At 38.1% G+C, this 15,481-nt stretch overlaps 1 protein-coding gene across 5 annotated transcripts in view; it reads left to right on the forward strand.

Annotated features, from left to right (window-relative positions):
- TANC1 (tetratricopeptide repeat, ankyrin repeat and coiled-coil containing 1) overlaps positions 1-15,481 on the forward strand; it is a 95,998-nt gene that overhangs the window by 37,360 nt on the left and 43,157 nt on the right. For 3 of the 5 annotated variants that reach the window (XM_055812870.1, XM_055812874.1, XM_055812876.1), the window contains 2 exons: positions 1,694-1,897; positions 14,304-14,405. In XM_055812870.1, coding sequence (XP_055668845.1) covers positions 1,694-1,897; positions 14,304-14,405 — 306 coding nt within the window. The remainder of the gene's footprint in view (positions 1-1,693; positions 1,898-14,303; positions 14,406-15,481) is intronic. The other 2 variants (XM_055812871.1, XM_055812875.1) reach the window with 1 other exon arrangement.

The raw sequence follows: 15,481 nt of genomic DNA on the forward strand, positions 1-15,481 counted from the left end.
CTGCTTTTCTGGGTCCCAGGATTTTAAACCAATAGTTACACTTCTATAATAGTTGCAGTGGACTTCACAAAAGAATATAAAGTTACGGTTACTGAGTTTTTAAACTTTCATCTTGACTTGATGAAACTAGAGGGTTTTTTTCTTAAAATTATTACATGTTACTATGAGTTTTGTTTGAACGGAAGAGAACTTTTGGAAGTTGATAGTTTAGTTGGTGTCAGAGGAAAATAAGAGAGTGAGTTTTACAGTTCTGAAATGTTAAGAAAAGTTTGAATCTAGCATAGCATTCTTCAAGGCCATTTATACATAGTCCTTGTCTGGTTCTTGTGAGGAAAAAAAGTATGGCTAAGAAAAAACCCCAAATTATCTTAAATACGTGCAGCTTTGGAAATAGGGAGTTAGACTTTAATCTTCAGGCATGTTTGGTTTTCTTATCTTCCATGCATACTTCTAAAAAAAGAGAGTGATAGTGAAATTGACAAAAATGTTTTTACTTTTCTCAGAACATTAGGTTTGGTTTGGTTTTTTCCTTCTGACAAGTGTGGAAGTTAATGCTGCCTGTAGTGGAGAAGAGCTGTTAAAATTAAAGGCAACAATTGAATGACAACAGAATGAATAAGAAATGCAGATCTTGTAGAGCCATGTTTATCTAAAGTCTTGACTATAAGAAAATAAACCTGGTATGAGGGATTCACATTTGAAAAGATATTACTTCTCCTTTGTTTACCTTTTCTTCTAGTTGTGCTTTGGGTGCCAGTACTTCAAATCATGCTGCTTGTTGCACATGGGCTTGTCTAATAAAATGTTCTGGCATTCTCTTTCCTCTTTGCATCAGTTTTGCTTTGCTGTTTTTTATCTTTGGTCATACCAATTGAATTTCAGCAGTAGTTCATGTAAATTATTGAGCAGTGCTGTAATCTGAATATTAAAAAAAAAGCTGTAGTTAGTTGTTAACCTTTGTTTTTCAGCTCTGTTTGTCATCTGTCTAGGAAAAGCTTTCAGCATGTATTTCTGCTGTCTTTGAATCATTATTGTGAGCAATGTGTTATTCTGTTGTTTCGAAAATATATTCTTGATTTAGCTGAAATAGCATTTCCTGCAACAGCAAGAAATTTCTCTGTTTTGAGTGTATGTCCTGCTTTTGTTGTCCCACTTAGTATGCTGTGAACCAATAGCTTGTTCATAACAAGTGTAAATCACTGGACCTCTTGGTTTTAAAACAGAAGAAACAAAACTTATACCAGCCATCTCTTAGTGTACCTTTACCTTTTAGTGATCTACCTTTCACTTGAGTGGAAGTGGTAACCCAACGAAATTCCTCCTTTAACTAGTTCAGTAAACAATATTGTCAGATGTTCTTGACTTTCAGGATATCACAGTGATCCTAAAATATGTTTTGAGCTGTAAAAATGCTTCTATCTTCATAGGGAACTTGATTTTACCTCCAAGAATGAAATCTGAAAAGTATTTTGTTGAAAATGGGGTTTTACTTCCCCCTTGCTGTCTCTATTACAGTAAACTAAAATCTTGTTTACTTGTGTATTTATTCTAGTGGTTATCTGGATTCTGCAGTGGGGGGTGCATGGTAAGATGAGTCATGCTGAATTGTTGCTGGCAAATATGTTTTTCTGCGTTAAATACTTGCATTTTATTTTGGTATATCGCAAAATGGATAACAACACTGTATTTTTAGCAGGCGACTCCTGTCCAGAGAATGCTGCGCAGGTTATAGCAACATCTGGCCACAATGCAGATTTTCCCATTGGCAATCAGCCAGTCTCTGAGGACACTTATAGAATGAACTTGGCTAAAGGAGTCTCAATGTCGCTGCCATCTTCACCTCTGCTGCCACGCCAGTCCTATCTGATGCAGTCGAGATCAAATAAAAAGTCTCCAGGTAAAATGAAACTGACAGACAACGAAAATCTTATAGCCCTTTAACTCGTTTTTTGATACACTTTTATATAAAGTAACAAATACAATCATCTTAAATCTTTTGCAGAAAGAACAAGAGCAGTGAATGCTTTTTGCATATTCCTGGGGAAAAAAGGTGATTGGTGGTTAAATAGAATATATTATTTCATATGGCAAAGAATTATTTTAATATGTATTGCAAATACCTATATTGAAATGTCAGAATATGTTTAAAACTGGTTATTTGTGATAAGTATATCAGTTAGGTGGAAGACAGCTGCAAAAACCTTTGTCTATGTGTACGTTAGTGACTGTATAAGAGTGAATGTTGTTTGTGGCTTTTACAATTAATTTATTTTACTTGTATCTACATACATAAATGTATTAATAGATAAATTGCTGCTGAAGTTGTGACAGGAAACCTGTTAATTTTCACTGGTTGTGTCCTTAGTAATGACCATGTACTTATGTGTGAGCTTTGCTAAATAAGGTGCTCCATCTGGTTCCCTTTTTATCAGCATTCTGTACATGTAAATCATTCCAGCACACTAGCATCACTTGGGTTCATTCAGGTCAAAGTTTGAGCGTCAAGTGAAATTGTCCATATTACTATTGCTTGTGGGAACACTCAACAGTTTTGAGGTTCTTAGTTGTAAAGTTTATGAGGTCTAGCAACAAAGAGTGTTGAAAGTTGGTTTTTGTCAGCACTGAGAGATGTCTTCATTAATGACCCATTTTACATAAAGTTAAAGAAAAATGTTGCTCAAAGAATTGCCACAGGATAGTAAATACAATTTGTAAAAGGTGTTCTTGGTTTCAGTTGCCTATCAGTATTTATTTTTTCCTTTCAAAACTTGAAAATAATAATCTCACTTCATCTTTAAATAATTTCAGATTGGTTTTGACAGTTCATGTAAAAATTTTGAGCCACAGAATGGTATTTTGTTTTGTCCCTTACTACAAGTGATTTGTGTGCTAAACAACTTCACTGTATCTTTTAAAGTCCTTGTAATGGAGAAGAAAATGGGATTTCTGCCAAAGACTGAAGTGAAGGTCAGGGTCTAACCTTTAGGTTTTTTTACTGTTGGGAAAACTTAACTGTATTCTAGGTACATTTGAGATAGTATCTTACCAGCCTTCCTATTCCATGATTAGTTTAGTCACACACGTTTTTATCAGCAGAGTATAGGCTGCTCACAGTTTCTCCTGCAAAGAATGTGTAACAGTAAATTTTGAATGAAAAGCCATGGTCGTGATGACTTCAAAGTCATTCCACTGTGATATATAGTCAAAGAAAAAAATTTAAGATTATGAAGTGCTGTGAATGCATTGACATTTATGTATCATTAATTTGTACAAATCTGTAACCAGCTGATAGGATGCTCACGGAAACATCTGTGCTATTGCTTTGACTTTGAACAAAAAATAGATGATGGAAGATGTTTTAATATAAATTACCTGTCTAGCATCTGGGGCAGGAGTAATAAAAAAAGACACTATACTAATGTACTGATTTCAAAGCACTTTGTTTTAGTAGCTTATAAATAGTGAATTAAAGATTTTACAGGTTATGGTGAATGAAATAAGAAAGGATTGCATGGAGAGTATTCTGAAGTTAAGATGTAGTGATTAAGTTATCTAACGAGTGGTAGAACAAAATTCTAATTTCAGTCCTGTTAAGACAAAGCAGCTACTTAGAAACATATTTTGCAATGTAAATCAGATTGTTAATAGGTTTGAAGTCTTTGGAACTGTAATAGAATAGAGGAGATGTCCCTTGACATGTATTCATTGATTCTACCTTTGTTTCTGTTTTGTGGTTCTGTTCATTTATCCCAGGCATGTTGATGGTCATATATACATATCTATATGAAATATATCTATAGATATCTTGCATAACTTATTTCCTTGAAGTAAAATTCTATTTAGTGTCTACTAGACTGAAGCAGTGTACTGCGTGTATACTCAGTGGTAATGATTAAAGAGTATATTCACTAAATGCTACCCAGGTTTTAATGAAGACTTTTTCATAACTGTTAATTGAGTCTGAGTAGTTTTAGTTAAAAATTTTGGTTAGTAAATTAAAAAGTCAGATCTTCCTGACAGTATGTTTCAGAGTTATGAATTAAAAAAACAAAAGTTGTAGTTAGCCATTAGTTAGTTGTACTAATGAAAACATCTGTATTTGAAGGCTTCATACTCATATATTTCTACTTTTCTAGCAAATTTGTCTGTAACTCTACCTTACATTTATCTAGTCCTGCATGTGTATTTGCTGATTTAAAAATAGCTACTTAATTATGATTATATGATCAGTGAATAAAAATATCTTTTCCTGGTTAAATAATTGTAATGCATGGAAGAACATTCTGCAGTAAGAAATGCACTGTAAAATATTTTACATTTTTGGTGTAACTAGTACAGACATTCAGACTCCTCCATGGAATTACTCTTGTTCGTGATGTCTAGAACAAAAAAATCATCAGTGTAAATTATGTGACAAGTTTCTCGTACTGCTTTTGCTTTCGTTGCCCTTTCTTCATATTTCCAAGTGGGTGTTAATTTTCAGATTACCCCCTTCAGAAGGGAATTTCTGGTTTTGTTTTTTGATATAATTTTCCCTCTTTGCTTGGCTTCACTACTGCCTGACCAGCAAGTATTTCTGTACGTTGTCCTTCCTTTAAAATGCGTCAGCATTTTGAGTAGGACTTGAGCAAAATTTTTCCTTCTATAATTGCTTCATCCACTCACAATCTGGTTATCCATCACCTAAAACTGTTGAAAAAACAGCATTTTAGTTTCACCAAAAGTGATTTAGTTAATGATGGACGTATGTTTTTTACTGAATTTCCTATCTGTTTAGAAACTTGCACACTCATAGATAGATGGTGCTTGAAAGAAAGCAAATTCTTTCACTGTATTTTGTTAAGCAAAAGGTATTGCAAACATTTTGAACATGTTAGTAAATTTTGGTAGTTTAATGTATCATTTAGCAGTAGTACCATATGAAAAACAGCAACAACAACAAACAAAATATAAGGCCAGTTTGTAAAATTACATTGAAGCAGTGTATAAATCCAGACAAATTGTTTAATTTATAATTTAAAATAATGGAAAAGTACAGCCCCCCCTCCTTCTTGTCGGGCGTATTCATGTGAACATTTGCTAATCTGAAAGGTTATTTTACTTTCTAGGTTGCTTCAGGATTTTTTTTTTTAGTTTTTTGTGGTTTTTTTTAAATTAAAAATGCAATGGTAGGAAAAGGATGTTATGCTTGAAACTATTTTCTCTGTCAGTGTTGTATACCTCTGTAGTTTTCTACTTCAGATGACTCAGAGTAGAATGCTTTTACCAGTATGGATTAGCCACAGAGGTACTGTGGGGAGTGTGGTGTTTTCATTGTGTCCCTTTAGACTAAGGGAATTTTGTTCCATCGTAGGCATATTTGTTCCATGAATAATGTAATTACCACTTCTCAGGCTGGGACTCATGTCTCTCAGAAAATCACGTAGATACCTTAATGTTTAGCAAGTTGGAGGCATCTGTTTGAAATAATTTGGAAATTGCTAGCCTGAGGACCCCCTGGACCAGCACAGGACTTTCTGGTTTTGGTGTCTCTTTGAAACTGCTGTCCTGATCTCTGGCATACCACTTCTCGTTTCCTCTCTCTCCTGGTAGGGGCTCAGGCTTGAGCCTGAGCTGATCAGTCCTGTATGCTGAGACCAGTATGCTGGCACTGTTAGCTGTTCTGTTGTTCCTGTCACGATGGACAGGCATGATGACAAATGTACACAGCTGAGAGGGGCATCTTTGCTGCAGCACATGTGTGGTCATAGCTGCTTTTCTGCTCATCCATCTGCAGCTAGGTCAGCCACTAGAACCTTGTAACAATTGGGCAGGCAAAACCATGGGAGAGCAAGGCAAACTTTGCTGGAACACAGAAAGCTGCGCAATCCCGTTAACACAATTTACTGTGAGTGACACTGTGTTTTGATTATTTGCATAGGAGGTAGGGGAGCTTTTTCTTTGAGTAGAGCTTGGAAGAGTACCAGTGTTTCTGGCCCCAGTTCAGTCCTCAACTCTAAATATAAAAGGAGGGAAGAGACAAACTATATCTTAAATTTCTAAGGTACGTAAAATTATCACAGAACTAAAGCAACTAGTTCATTTGGAGTCAAAAGCTTCCTTAATGGAACAGTTCATTGAGGAAGAGGTGGATAAAAGAGCAGAAACAAACAGAACAAGGAAAAAGTTGTCAGCAGGACAACTTGGGGGAGGGGAGTGGGAGCAGTAAATGAAAAACTGTCACAGTAAGTTGAGTTTCTTCTACTATAAAGCTAGAATGAACATTGCTTGGATTGGTAATCGTACAGGTGTGAAACTAAACCAATGTTCAGGTTCTTAAAGGGGTAATGGTTGTACTCTGATTTAGGAGGGCCAAATAAAAGAATTAAAATGCTGATTTATAAAGGACTTTCAAAAAAATTGGTTGTTGAAATTTAAGGTGTGAATGAAGGATGCTGCTGCCCTTGAATTAAAAGTTTACAGACTTAAATTATTGATACAGTCATGCTTGAACAGAGGAAGGAAGCAGCTTTGCTTTTAAAGACGTCAGTGAATGCCAAAGATGACTGCTGAGTCTTCCATAACTGTGCAACAGAACTTTTAGTTAGTTTTTAAATTACACTTAAATTAAAACTTTTAGTAAATTAATCAGCATACCTGACACTTGAGGCTAGACTGGGTAAGAGAACTGGTTTCACCTAAGGCTTCAGTTTTGTGCACTGATCTTGAGAACACTGGGAAGCAGCTCCTCTTGCTTGCAATAAGCTATCCAAGTGCAAGGTCTTGCACATGCAATCCCCAGTACCAGTGCAGATAGAGATTCATTTAATGCTGAGGGAGGGAAAGCCAGTTCAGAGGATTAGGAAGGACGTGCAGAAGTTACAATAATCTACAATTATTGTAGTTACAATAAAACTAGCTCTTCTGCAGTCAAAAAAGCATTAAAAATTACTTGGAAAGCAATAGATCATTTTTAAAAAAAGTATTGTTAGGGAATTGTAAAATTAAATATGTTAAATCTGTAGTTCATCTACCACAGGAAGATACTGGTGTAGCTCTAGTGATACCAACTTTAAAAATTACTCTAGAGCTAGGAAAGCCCTAGAGAAGGGCTGCAGGAATGAGTAAAGGTGTGGAATGGCTCTGAAGACAAATTACCTTGATAGATTTGACTGGTATTTTTCTGCCTGGAAGAAAGACAATTTGTGGGGAAAGGAGACAGTATGATTGCTATTTCATGCCATGTTGAGTTAATGTGTGGATGGTGCAGACTGTTAAAGAAGGGTTGGGATGAATTCTTGGAAGGAAGATCCATCTAGAACTTTTAAACAGAAAGTGACCACTTCTGATTCAGGAAACAATAAGTCACTTAACACAAGTCAGGAAAAGTCTACCAGGGAAGTATGTTTTCCCTTAGCTACTTCTCTGCTGTTTGCTGCCGATAAAACACTGTCCCAGATGAACCTTTATCAGCCATCTTACACTTTTGGGAAAGAGCTTCCACTGTGCAGATAAAGATCACATTTAAATGGGTCCTTTTTCATCCATGGATTAATTCACGTGTTCTATTTTAGATTAGTGCATGAAAATAAATTTACAAATCTTCCTAGTTAATCGCAGTGTTTATCAGATTTGCAAGTACTGTAAGTCACTTCCATGTTACTTTGTGATGAAGAAAATTCAGTCAGGGGTCTCCTGCACAGCCTGAAGTGCAAGTGTTAAAAAATACATCCTGAAGGAAGGTACTTCCTTTCTCATCTGATTTTACATGACTGCTACAGCTTGTTCTGGTTGTTCTAGAATGGTTGCTTGTTGTTGTTCAGCTTTGCTACATCTAATTATACTTCTGCTCACAAATGGCAGATTTGGACGACTGTCTCCTTAAAGAATGCGATTTTGTTGCAAGGGAATGTATTTTTAGCTGGTTTCACCAGGGCCCGCGCCCCGGGTTTTTGTTATGAACTCGCGTTGGAAGAGCCCCCCCTGGCGGTGGTTGGTAGCTAAGCGGTCTTTTAGGCTCATAGTCCGTAGGCAGGGATACAAGCATATGTTCATATATGAATTGCATTTCCTGCCCAGTGTTTCTTAGCTAAGGAATTAGGTTATCGCCGTATTACCATATAGCACTTTTAAGGTGCAAATCTGAAAGAACAGGTAGGTCCAATAATGGAATGTCTCAGTGCTCTTGTAGAACCGGCTCATACCTGGGGCACGATGGTTGGAGGCCTGTGATGTAGCAGGTCACTTTTTTGGGTTGGTTGCAGTGTGATGGGGCAGTGCGTTACCCTGGGGAGCCTGAGGCTGAAATGGAAAGCATTGCAACTTGTCTTTAAAAGCGGTCATCAGCCTTGAAGTGTTCATGAAAATGAGCAAGAAATCAATGTAGTTTTCAGAGACTTAATGGAGCATCTGAGACTGTTTATTTAAAAACCCACAGTATATTTAGGCAATGACACTTGCAGTCATACAAAATGTCCCATGCTTCCTTTTGTGAGCAAAGTGCTGGGATGTCTCGGAAAACTTTGGCGTGCCCTTGAATTTTGAGCCAAGTAGAAGGCTGCTATTTGAAGATCCAAATTGAAGACAAGAAAACCGCCTTATCAAGGGCAACGTGGTATAGTTAGCATCAGTCCTGCAGTCTCTCTCCAGTGCTTTCTGAATGGAGTTTACTCCGTGAGGGAGACTGCAGACCAGAAAGAGAAGTTGAAAGCCTGAAGTGCAGTCCTAAGTTACCTGCTAGCGGTGAGGAGGAAGAGAAGAGGGAAGCCAGCCTGCTGGAGTTGTTTGCCGTGAGCAGCTTAACACACCATGTACTAAGAATAGCTGGCAAGCCAGTTCCGTTTTATCCAAAAACTGCCAGCACTGTCAAGTGAGGTAGGTGAGTACTTCTCCCTTTGTTACTGGTCTGGGAGGAGGAAAGTAAAACCTGAAGGGCTGCAGTGGCAAAGTAGCACTTAGCAAGGCAGTAGCACAGTGAGGTGGTTATCCACTGGGACTGAAACTCTGTTCCTATTTTGTTGTTTGTTTGGGATTTTTTTGGTGGTCTTTTTTCTCTGATTCTAGTACATTATAGGCTATTCTATTTTAAAACTGGGTTTTTTTTGTTGTTATTAAGGTTGTTTCTTTTGTTGTATAATAGGACATTCACCTTTGTTTTGAAAACTCTACCTTTGGTTATGTTTTCTGTATTTAACTTAAGGAAAGGTTCTAGCTGTATCCTCCATTACTTTCTTGAAATCTCATTGTAAAACTAATTAGAAGTCATCACTGGTCAAATGCTGCAGTAGCATCTGTGGTTGTAGTTATAGCTGTCCATGTATATTAAAAGAATATGTAGCTGTAGACGCTGAGGCATGGTCATGATTGACAAACGTTGGCTTCAGAAATAGTGAAAAATTACTTTTACAGTTATTTGGGATTTTACCAGTAAGCTTTTATCTGCTAGAACTCTTTTGTGTCGTGAGACTTATGCTTCTACTTGATAAGCTGGTCAGCTTTTGTGGGAAGGAACGATCTTGTTTAGTGGCTTGGTAACTGAGCCCCTTTCTCTTGGAGCCTCTTTTCCTTAGTAAATGAGAGAACTGAGCTTGTTATACAAATCCTTTAACAGATGAGGTTGTATTTGTAAAATCAGCTTTTCAATCTGGTACTTCATTCATGATATTGTAGTTCCTACATAAAAGTATACATACCTGAAATATTTTTTCACTCCTTTCTTTGTAGAAATGTGTGTTTTCTTAGTCAAAACAGTATCTAATATGTCGTTTTATAAGCTTAAGGGATTGAAAGACTATAAACTGTAATTTAAAAACCCTTTTAATATCAATTTGAGTTTTATGTGAAATCTTTGTAAGCTACATGATGAATATTTAAGCGCTTCCATCAAAAATATTGTTCTTTAAAGATTCCTTTAAGATTGTAGTAGGCAAAACTCATGAAGATACACTGGTGAAAAATGGGCATATTAATAGGCCTGTAAAATGACACTGTGGGCTTATCAACCATTAGGACATAGGATTCATTAGTATTTGTTTTGTGTGGGGTCAGTGATTCTCTAACCCGATGTCAGTATACCACTATGATTGTAATGATTAAGTCAGGGAAGTTTAAAAACTATGCCCACAATTTTTTTATATTTACCAGTGATACTTGGAGTGTATAATACAGTGTGATAAAACTTGGACTTGTAGGTTATTTTCCTTACTTTACAGATGTGCTACGTAAATGTCACCGTACTGTTCCTTCATAGGACTCTGTAAAATGTCCTGTTTTCCTTCAATGAACAGGGTCCCTAGAGCAGAGAAGAATAGACATTGTCAGCAGTGGGTCACTGAGCACAGCTGCTTTCTTCGGGAATCGTTTCTGATCCAAGACATCCTGAGGGGAGGAAGGGCTGAATTCATTCACCTGGTGAAGAGGCAGCTCAGTGCAGAGGAGGGAATGTGACGTGGAGGACACGTTTACTCCAAAGATGTACTGTGAACTGCCCCTTGGTTCATGTGCAAGTGCCTCTGCTTTTCCTGGAGCTTCCTGGCGTTGGCTCTGGCCGCCTTTGGAAGCACTGGTCAGTGCTCAGATCCAGAGTTCTGGCAGGCTGCAGTTAGTGTGCACGTGGAAGTAATTGGGACTCAGGTTCTGGATGGCAGCATTTCCTGGCCTGCTGCTGTTTCTGTTCTCCTTAGCCCTAAGTTAAACTGTTTGCAAAAGGAGCTCCATCACCCAGTCCCTAGTTGGCTGTGGGCAGCGTCAGGAAGTGAAATGACTTGAAAACTGCAGGATTTCGTAATAATAAAATCCATGGTCTGCATTGTATTGTAGGTCGGCTTACTGGGTTTGTGTACTGTGTATTGTTTTATGTTTGTAAATAAATAAATGAATAAATGGACAAACAAAAAAAAACCCCAACCCAATCAGGTAGCCTGGTCAGTAGTTTATCACTGAGAGGTAAAAGAAATTAGTTCTTGAATTCATCACCTGCTTTCAGTATGGGCTTACTATTTGATGAAAGGTGGAGTTGGAAACACATCTTGATTTTTAGAGCATCAGTTCCTTACAAGCGTGTCAGTGCAAACTTAACCAGTCCAACCAGAGAAGACATTTGGCCGAGACCTTGGGATTTTGCTTTGATTTAAAGTCTGTTGTAAATTTGATTAAATAAAGGATCTAAAAGGGATGGTTTTTGAAAGCCAAAGATTGGTATGACTTTAAGTTGCGGTAGCTGTGGACTTTCTGTTTGGCAAGTGCTTTTAAAAAAGGCTTCTGAAAGTAGTTTTAATTCTGGACTGTAAACAAAACATGTGACTTGGAAACTGTAATACGTTTGGGCAGGTGAAGGATCTGGGAAACAAGGCATGTATAGCATAATGTTGATAATTGTTAGCGCTTAAGAATTTTAGTACTATTTAGATGCTCCTGATGAAGACCAGGACCCTGCTGTGAGAAGGTCCGGTGTCTTTTTCCACTAAACTTGAACTGCTGAGTGAAATGTTCTGGGAAAGCAAGAGAGGGGTAGTGTACGAAAGCAAGGGGAGAAGAGCTTCCTCGGAGGAGTAGGGAAGTAAGAGAAACTGAGCCTGGCTGGGGAATAAAGTTGCACTGAGATTATGTGAGGAAGTATAGCTGTGACAGCCTGGGGCTGGGACCTGGGTTCCTGGAAGGACAGTTTGGAGTGGGTAGGGTGGAAGGAAAACTTATGGCAAAACTTCTCATTCCAGGATCTGGAATAGTTTCACCAGAGAGCATGGCAGTCCTAACAGCCATCCTTCCTCTGCTGACAGCTGTTGAAAATTCCATTTGTAGTGTTTAAATGCTGTTTAATTACACTTACATTAATATTTTTGGGCTATGCTGGCTTCGTTTAGTCCGATGGGGACAAATGAGGTGCACTTGGTAAGCACCTTTATTCAAGGAGTTTTCTCCTGTTTATTTAGTATGAGGTTCCAGTACCTTCTCTGCCTTCTTAGACTATCTTGTGTTGGAAAGGACCCACAGGGATCATCCAGTCCAACTCCCAGCTCCTTGCAGGACTACCTAATGCTGAACCATACGACTAAGAGTGTCATCCAGACACTCCTTGAAATCTGACGGGCTTGGTGCTGTGACCACCTCCCTGGGGAGTCAGTTCCAGTGGCTGAATCTTTTCAGACAGTTCTGGGTTTAAGAATTTGAACAGCTTAAAGGCAAAGTTATTTGCTTCTTTCTGGTCTGATCCTCTGATATTTAGTACCACATCGGCATTCATCACAGCCTTTTCCATAGACCTTTGGAGTGTTCATTAGAGGTGCATTTGGTGTTATACCTTTTTTGCTGATTTGGTCAGAGATTAAAAACATTCACTTCTTGAGTTCTCAAAATATTGCTGCCACTTTGTGGTTGCATTTTCTTCTTTCCCAGGATGTATAATGTAACCTAGCACTTAAGTGTGCAGATAGACTACCACATTTGAGTTCCAGCATTTCGGCTTCTCCTGTTGGAATTTGACAGAATCTAGCTTTCAGGTTCTCTGATTTAAAAACAAAAACCCCAAAGTGCCCCTGTAACTTAAGCTCAGGGTTCTGTGGAGTAGCACGAGAAATGGTCTTCGAGAAATGTGCTAAGTTGTGCATGCTTGCTTTTGAGACCTTGATTTTGTTTTTATTATGAATAAAATAATAAGAGTAATACACAGAACAGGCAAGATGCAAAAGTGGAACGCTGCCAGTAGAATGGTTTTCATCTGTGCTTTGTCACTGTGGCCTAATGTATTTGGCTGCAGCATGTTGGACATTTTCAAGTGAGAAAAAGACATTTCCTACTGTTAAGGTGACGTTACATGATAGAGAGAACCTAGGATCATAGCTCTGTGGTACAAGAGGTTGTATTTAAAGACAAAGGGGAAAATCCCTGTCTGTTGCCAGAGCTGGGGAAACCCACAGAAGTACCTCTGGGTTTGTGTTTTGTTAAACCCAGCAGCTGACGGTGTTTATAGGCACTTCCAGCTGATATTTAGGTTCTTCTGGATGAACCATTGGAATCACTTATCACACCTCAAGCTCACTAAAATTTTGAAAGTTTCAGGTGGCTTTGTTACACACAGTACAAGAAATTGGGATTGTTTTAATGACAATCTAGGATAAAAAATTGGGTTTGAGTTTTCAGTACCCTGACGATGATGTTTCCATTCCCCATGCTATTTAAATATCTTAGCTTTCCAGTGTGTAACTTCACAAGTTTCCCTGTTCATGCTTTTCCAAAACTCAGTGTTGCAAATGCCTTTATTTGTGTGTCTCTATATATATAAGTATATTATATATATTTATATAATATATTTAGAAAATTCTGTTGACATATTTTTTGGGATGTGGATAAATACATGGTGGAGTTTCAATTCTGCAACGTATTGTGCATCAGTGTAGCAGTCTACTGCCAGTACTGCCAGTTGCTGAATTAAAATCAGAATTTCACCCTGTGTTTGTTGTGCAAGCAGATGCTGATTCAGCAGTACCAGTGTACTTTTTCTGGTAAACCTTCAGAAGGCAGCACTTTCCCTTCTGTTAGATAAGTTGTGTAGTTAACATTTCCTCTGGCTGATACTAAACCAGATTTCGTAAAGAGTAGGATCGTACACAGCCTGAAACCAAAGCGTGAAGCTAAAAGTGAGAGCAAAGAGTGAGTCAGTTTAATTTTTGAATATTATGCGTGTGTGTGTGAACACACAATTCTTCTTAATACCGAAGGTGGCATGTTTTACTTGGTGTATAGGTGAACTGGGAATGCTGCTGTTTAATGAAGGCAGAAACCATTAGTAGCCATTGATGTTTTCTTTTGGGTTTTTTGAACTCATCTTCACCATTCCAGGGCACATGTCAGTATTTGGAGAAAGTACACTGTAATATGAAACTTCTTGGGTTTGAATTATTTAGTGTGTTGCTGTTGCAAGCTGTCTGCCTGTGGTGTCTTTTTCCTAGCTTCAAAGATGCTGATAACAAAAAATCCTTCCTGCTATAATGGAAAACAAAAGCTCTGAACCAAGAAGGCCCATTGAAAGTTATCTCAGTTTAAACGTGAAAAAGTCACTTTACATATACAGCAAACTTTTCAGGTTTGTCACAGCAAACAGATCACTTATGTTTTCCAGCAGGCTTTGCATTCCAAAAAGCCCAAAGAGAGCATATGTTTCTCGCAAGAGTGGAAGTGCAGCAGCTCACTAGTCTTTATGGTAGCAGCTGTGTATGTAACAAATAATTCCTCTGCTACTTTTGCATTGTAGAGGATAGACACTCTGAATATGAAACTTGCGGTCCATCTGGAAAAAATTAGATACACTTAGCTCATTCCCATTGCAGGTCCAGTCAGGAAGCCCAAGTATGTGGAAAGCCCTAGAGTGCCAGGTGAGGCGTCTCTACCGCTGAGAAAAGGATCAGAGCAAGGAGAACCCAGTCAAAATGGTAAGAGTCTGCTCAGTGAGACTTTATTTGGTAGAACAGCTGTTCATTTCAGACAGTGATACAAAGAAGGCTGCATAATAAGGAAATCTAATTCTTTATTTGTAAGAATGTTTTGCAGATTTAACATGCTTGTGGTGAGGGGATGCTTGTCATTATGTGATCTTTATGTAACTGTCTCAATTCTTGGAGCTACAAATGTACTGCAAGCAAAACGTCGAGTGTTGTTGACTGCTACATGTGCCAAAGGTCTACTAGAATTTTTCTGAACTTGTTTTTAATTTAAATTGATTCCAAGTGTGTAGCTCTGCAGTGAGTACAATGATTCATTTTAGAAATTTTGTAAAAGCTTGCTAAATAAAAAGGCAGTAACAGTAGGCTCTTGTGTTGGCAGAGCTGGGAAAAGCTACATCCCTAGAGTTAATTGGTACTCTTGGAAAGTTTCACATTTGTTAAATTTGACTAGTGCATAACAGTGTGGCTTTGACAGTGAATGTCATGGTCAAAGCAAAATAACCCATTTGTTGGTATTTGACTGTATGCACTGTAACATTTCATATGCCTTCTATTTCTAGATTAATTCTTCAGTTTAACTGGCCTCATGAAAGTCATTGCATGTAACCAATGAGCTTCCAGCTGAAAAATTCTTTGTTTTCCTTTTGCTTCAATTTTAAAGGAAGCTACAGTTTTAAAAGTCAGTGTTTTCTTTTGAAAAAAGGCCAATAATGGTGAAAATAGAATGCATTGTAGTTGTTTTCACCATCTTCTCCTGTATGCTTAATTTGGTATGTTACCCTAGTCCCTCTTGTGCTTCCATGTTCACGACTGGCTTAGTGCTGGTATGAAAGTTTTATGTCCAACAGGGAGAGCTTGTAGTCCTCATCTCCCTAATCTAAAGGTGACCATCTTGCTCAGACCGTGCTGACTGGGAAGCAGCAGAACAGGTGCTCCTGCTTTTTTCCCATTTTGCAGCTGGGTGGCAGCTGCCACAGCCAGCGGTTCTGCAGCTGAGGGTCCCTGCCCCCTTGGCTATTTTGGAGAGTGGTGGGATGATGCTCCTTAACTGACTGTTTATACCT

This window comes from Falco peregrinus, chromosome 8 (assembly GCF_023634155.1).
Source record: "Falco peregrinus isolate bFalPer1 chromosome 8, bFalPer1.pri, whole genome shotgun sequence".
Lineage (NCBI taxonomy): Eukaryota > Metazoa > Chordata > Aves > Falconiformes > Falconidae > Falco > Falco peregrinus.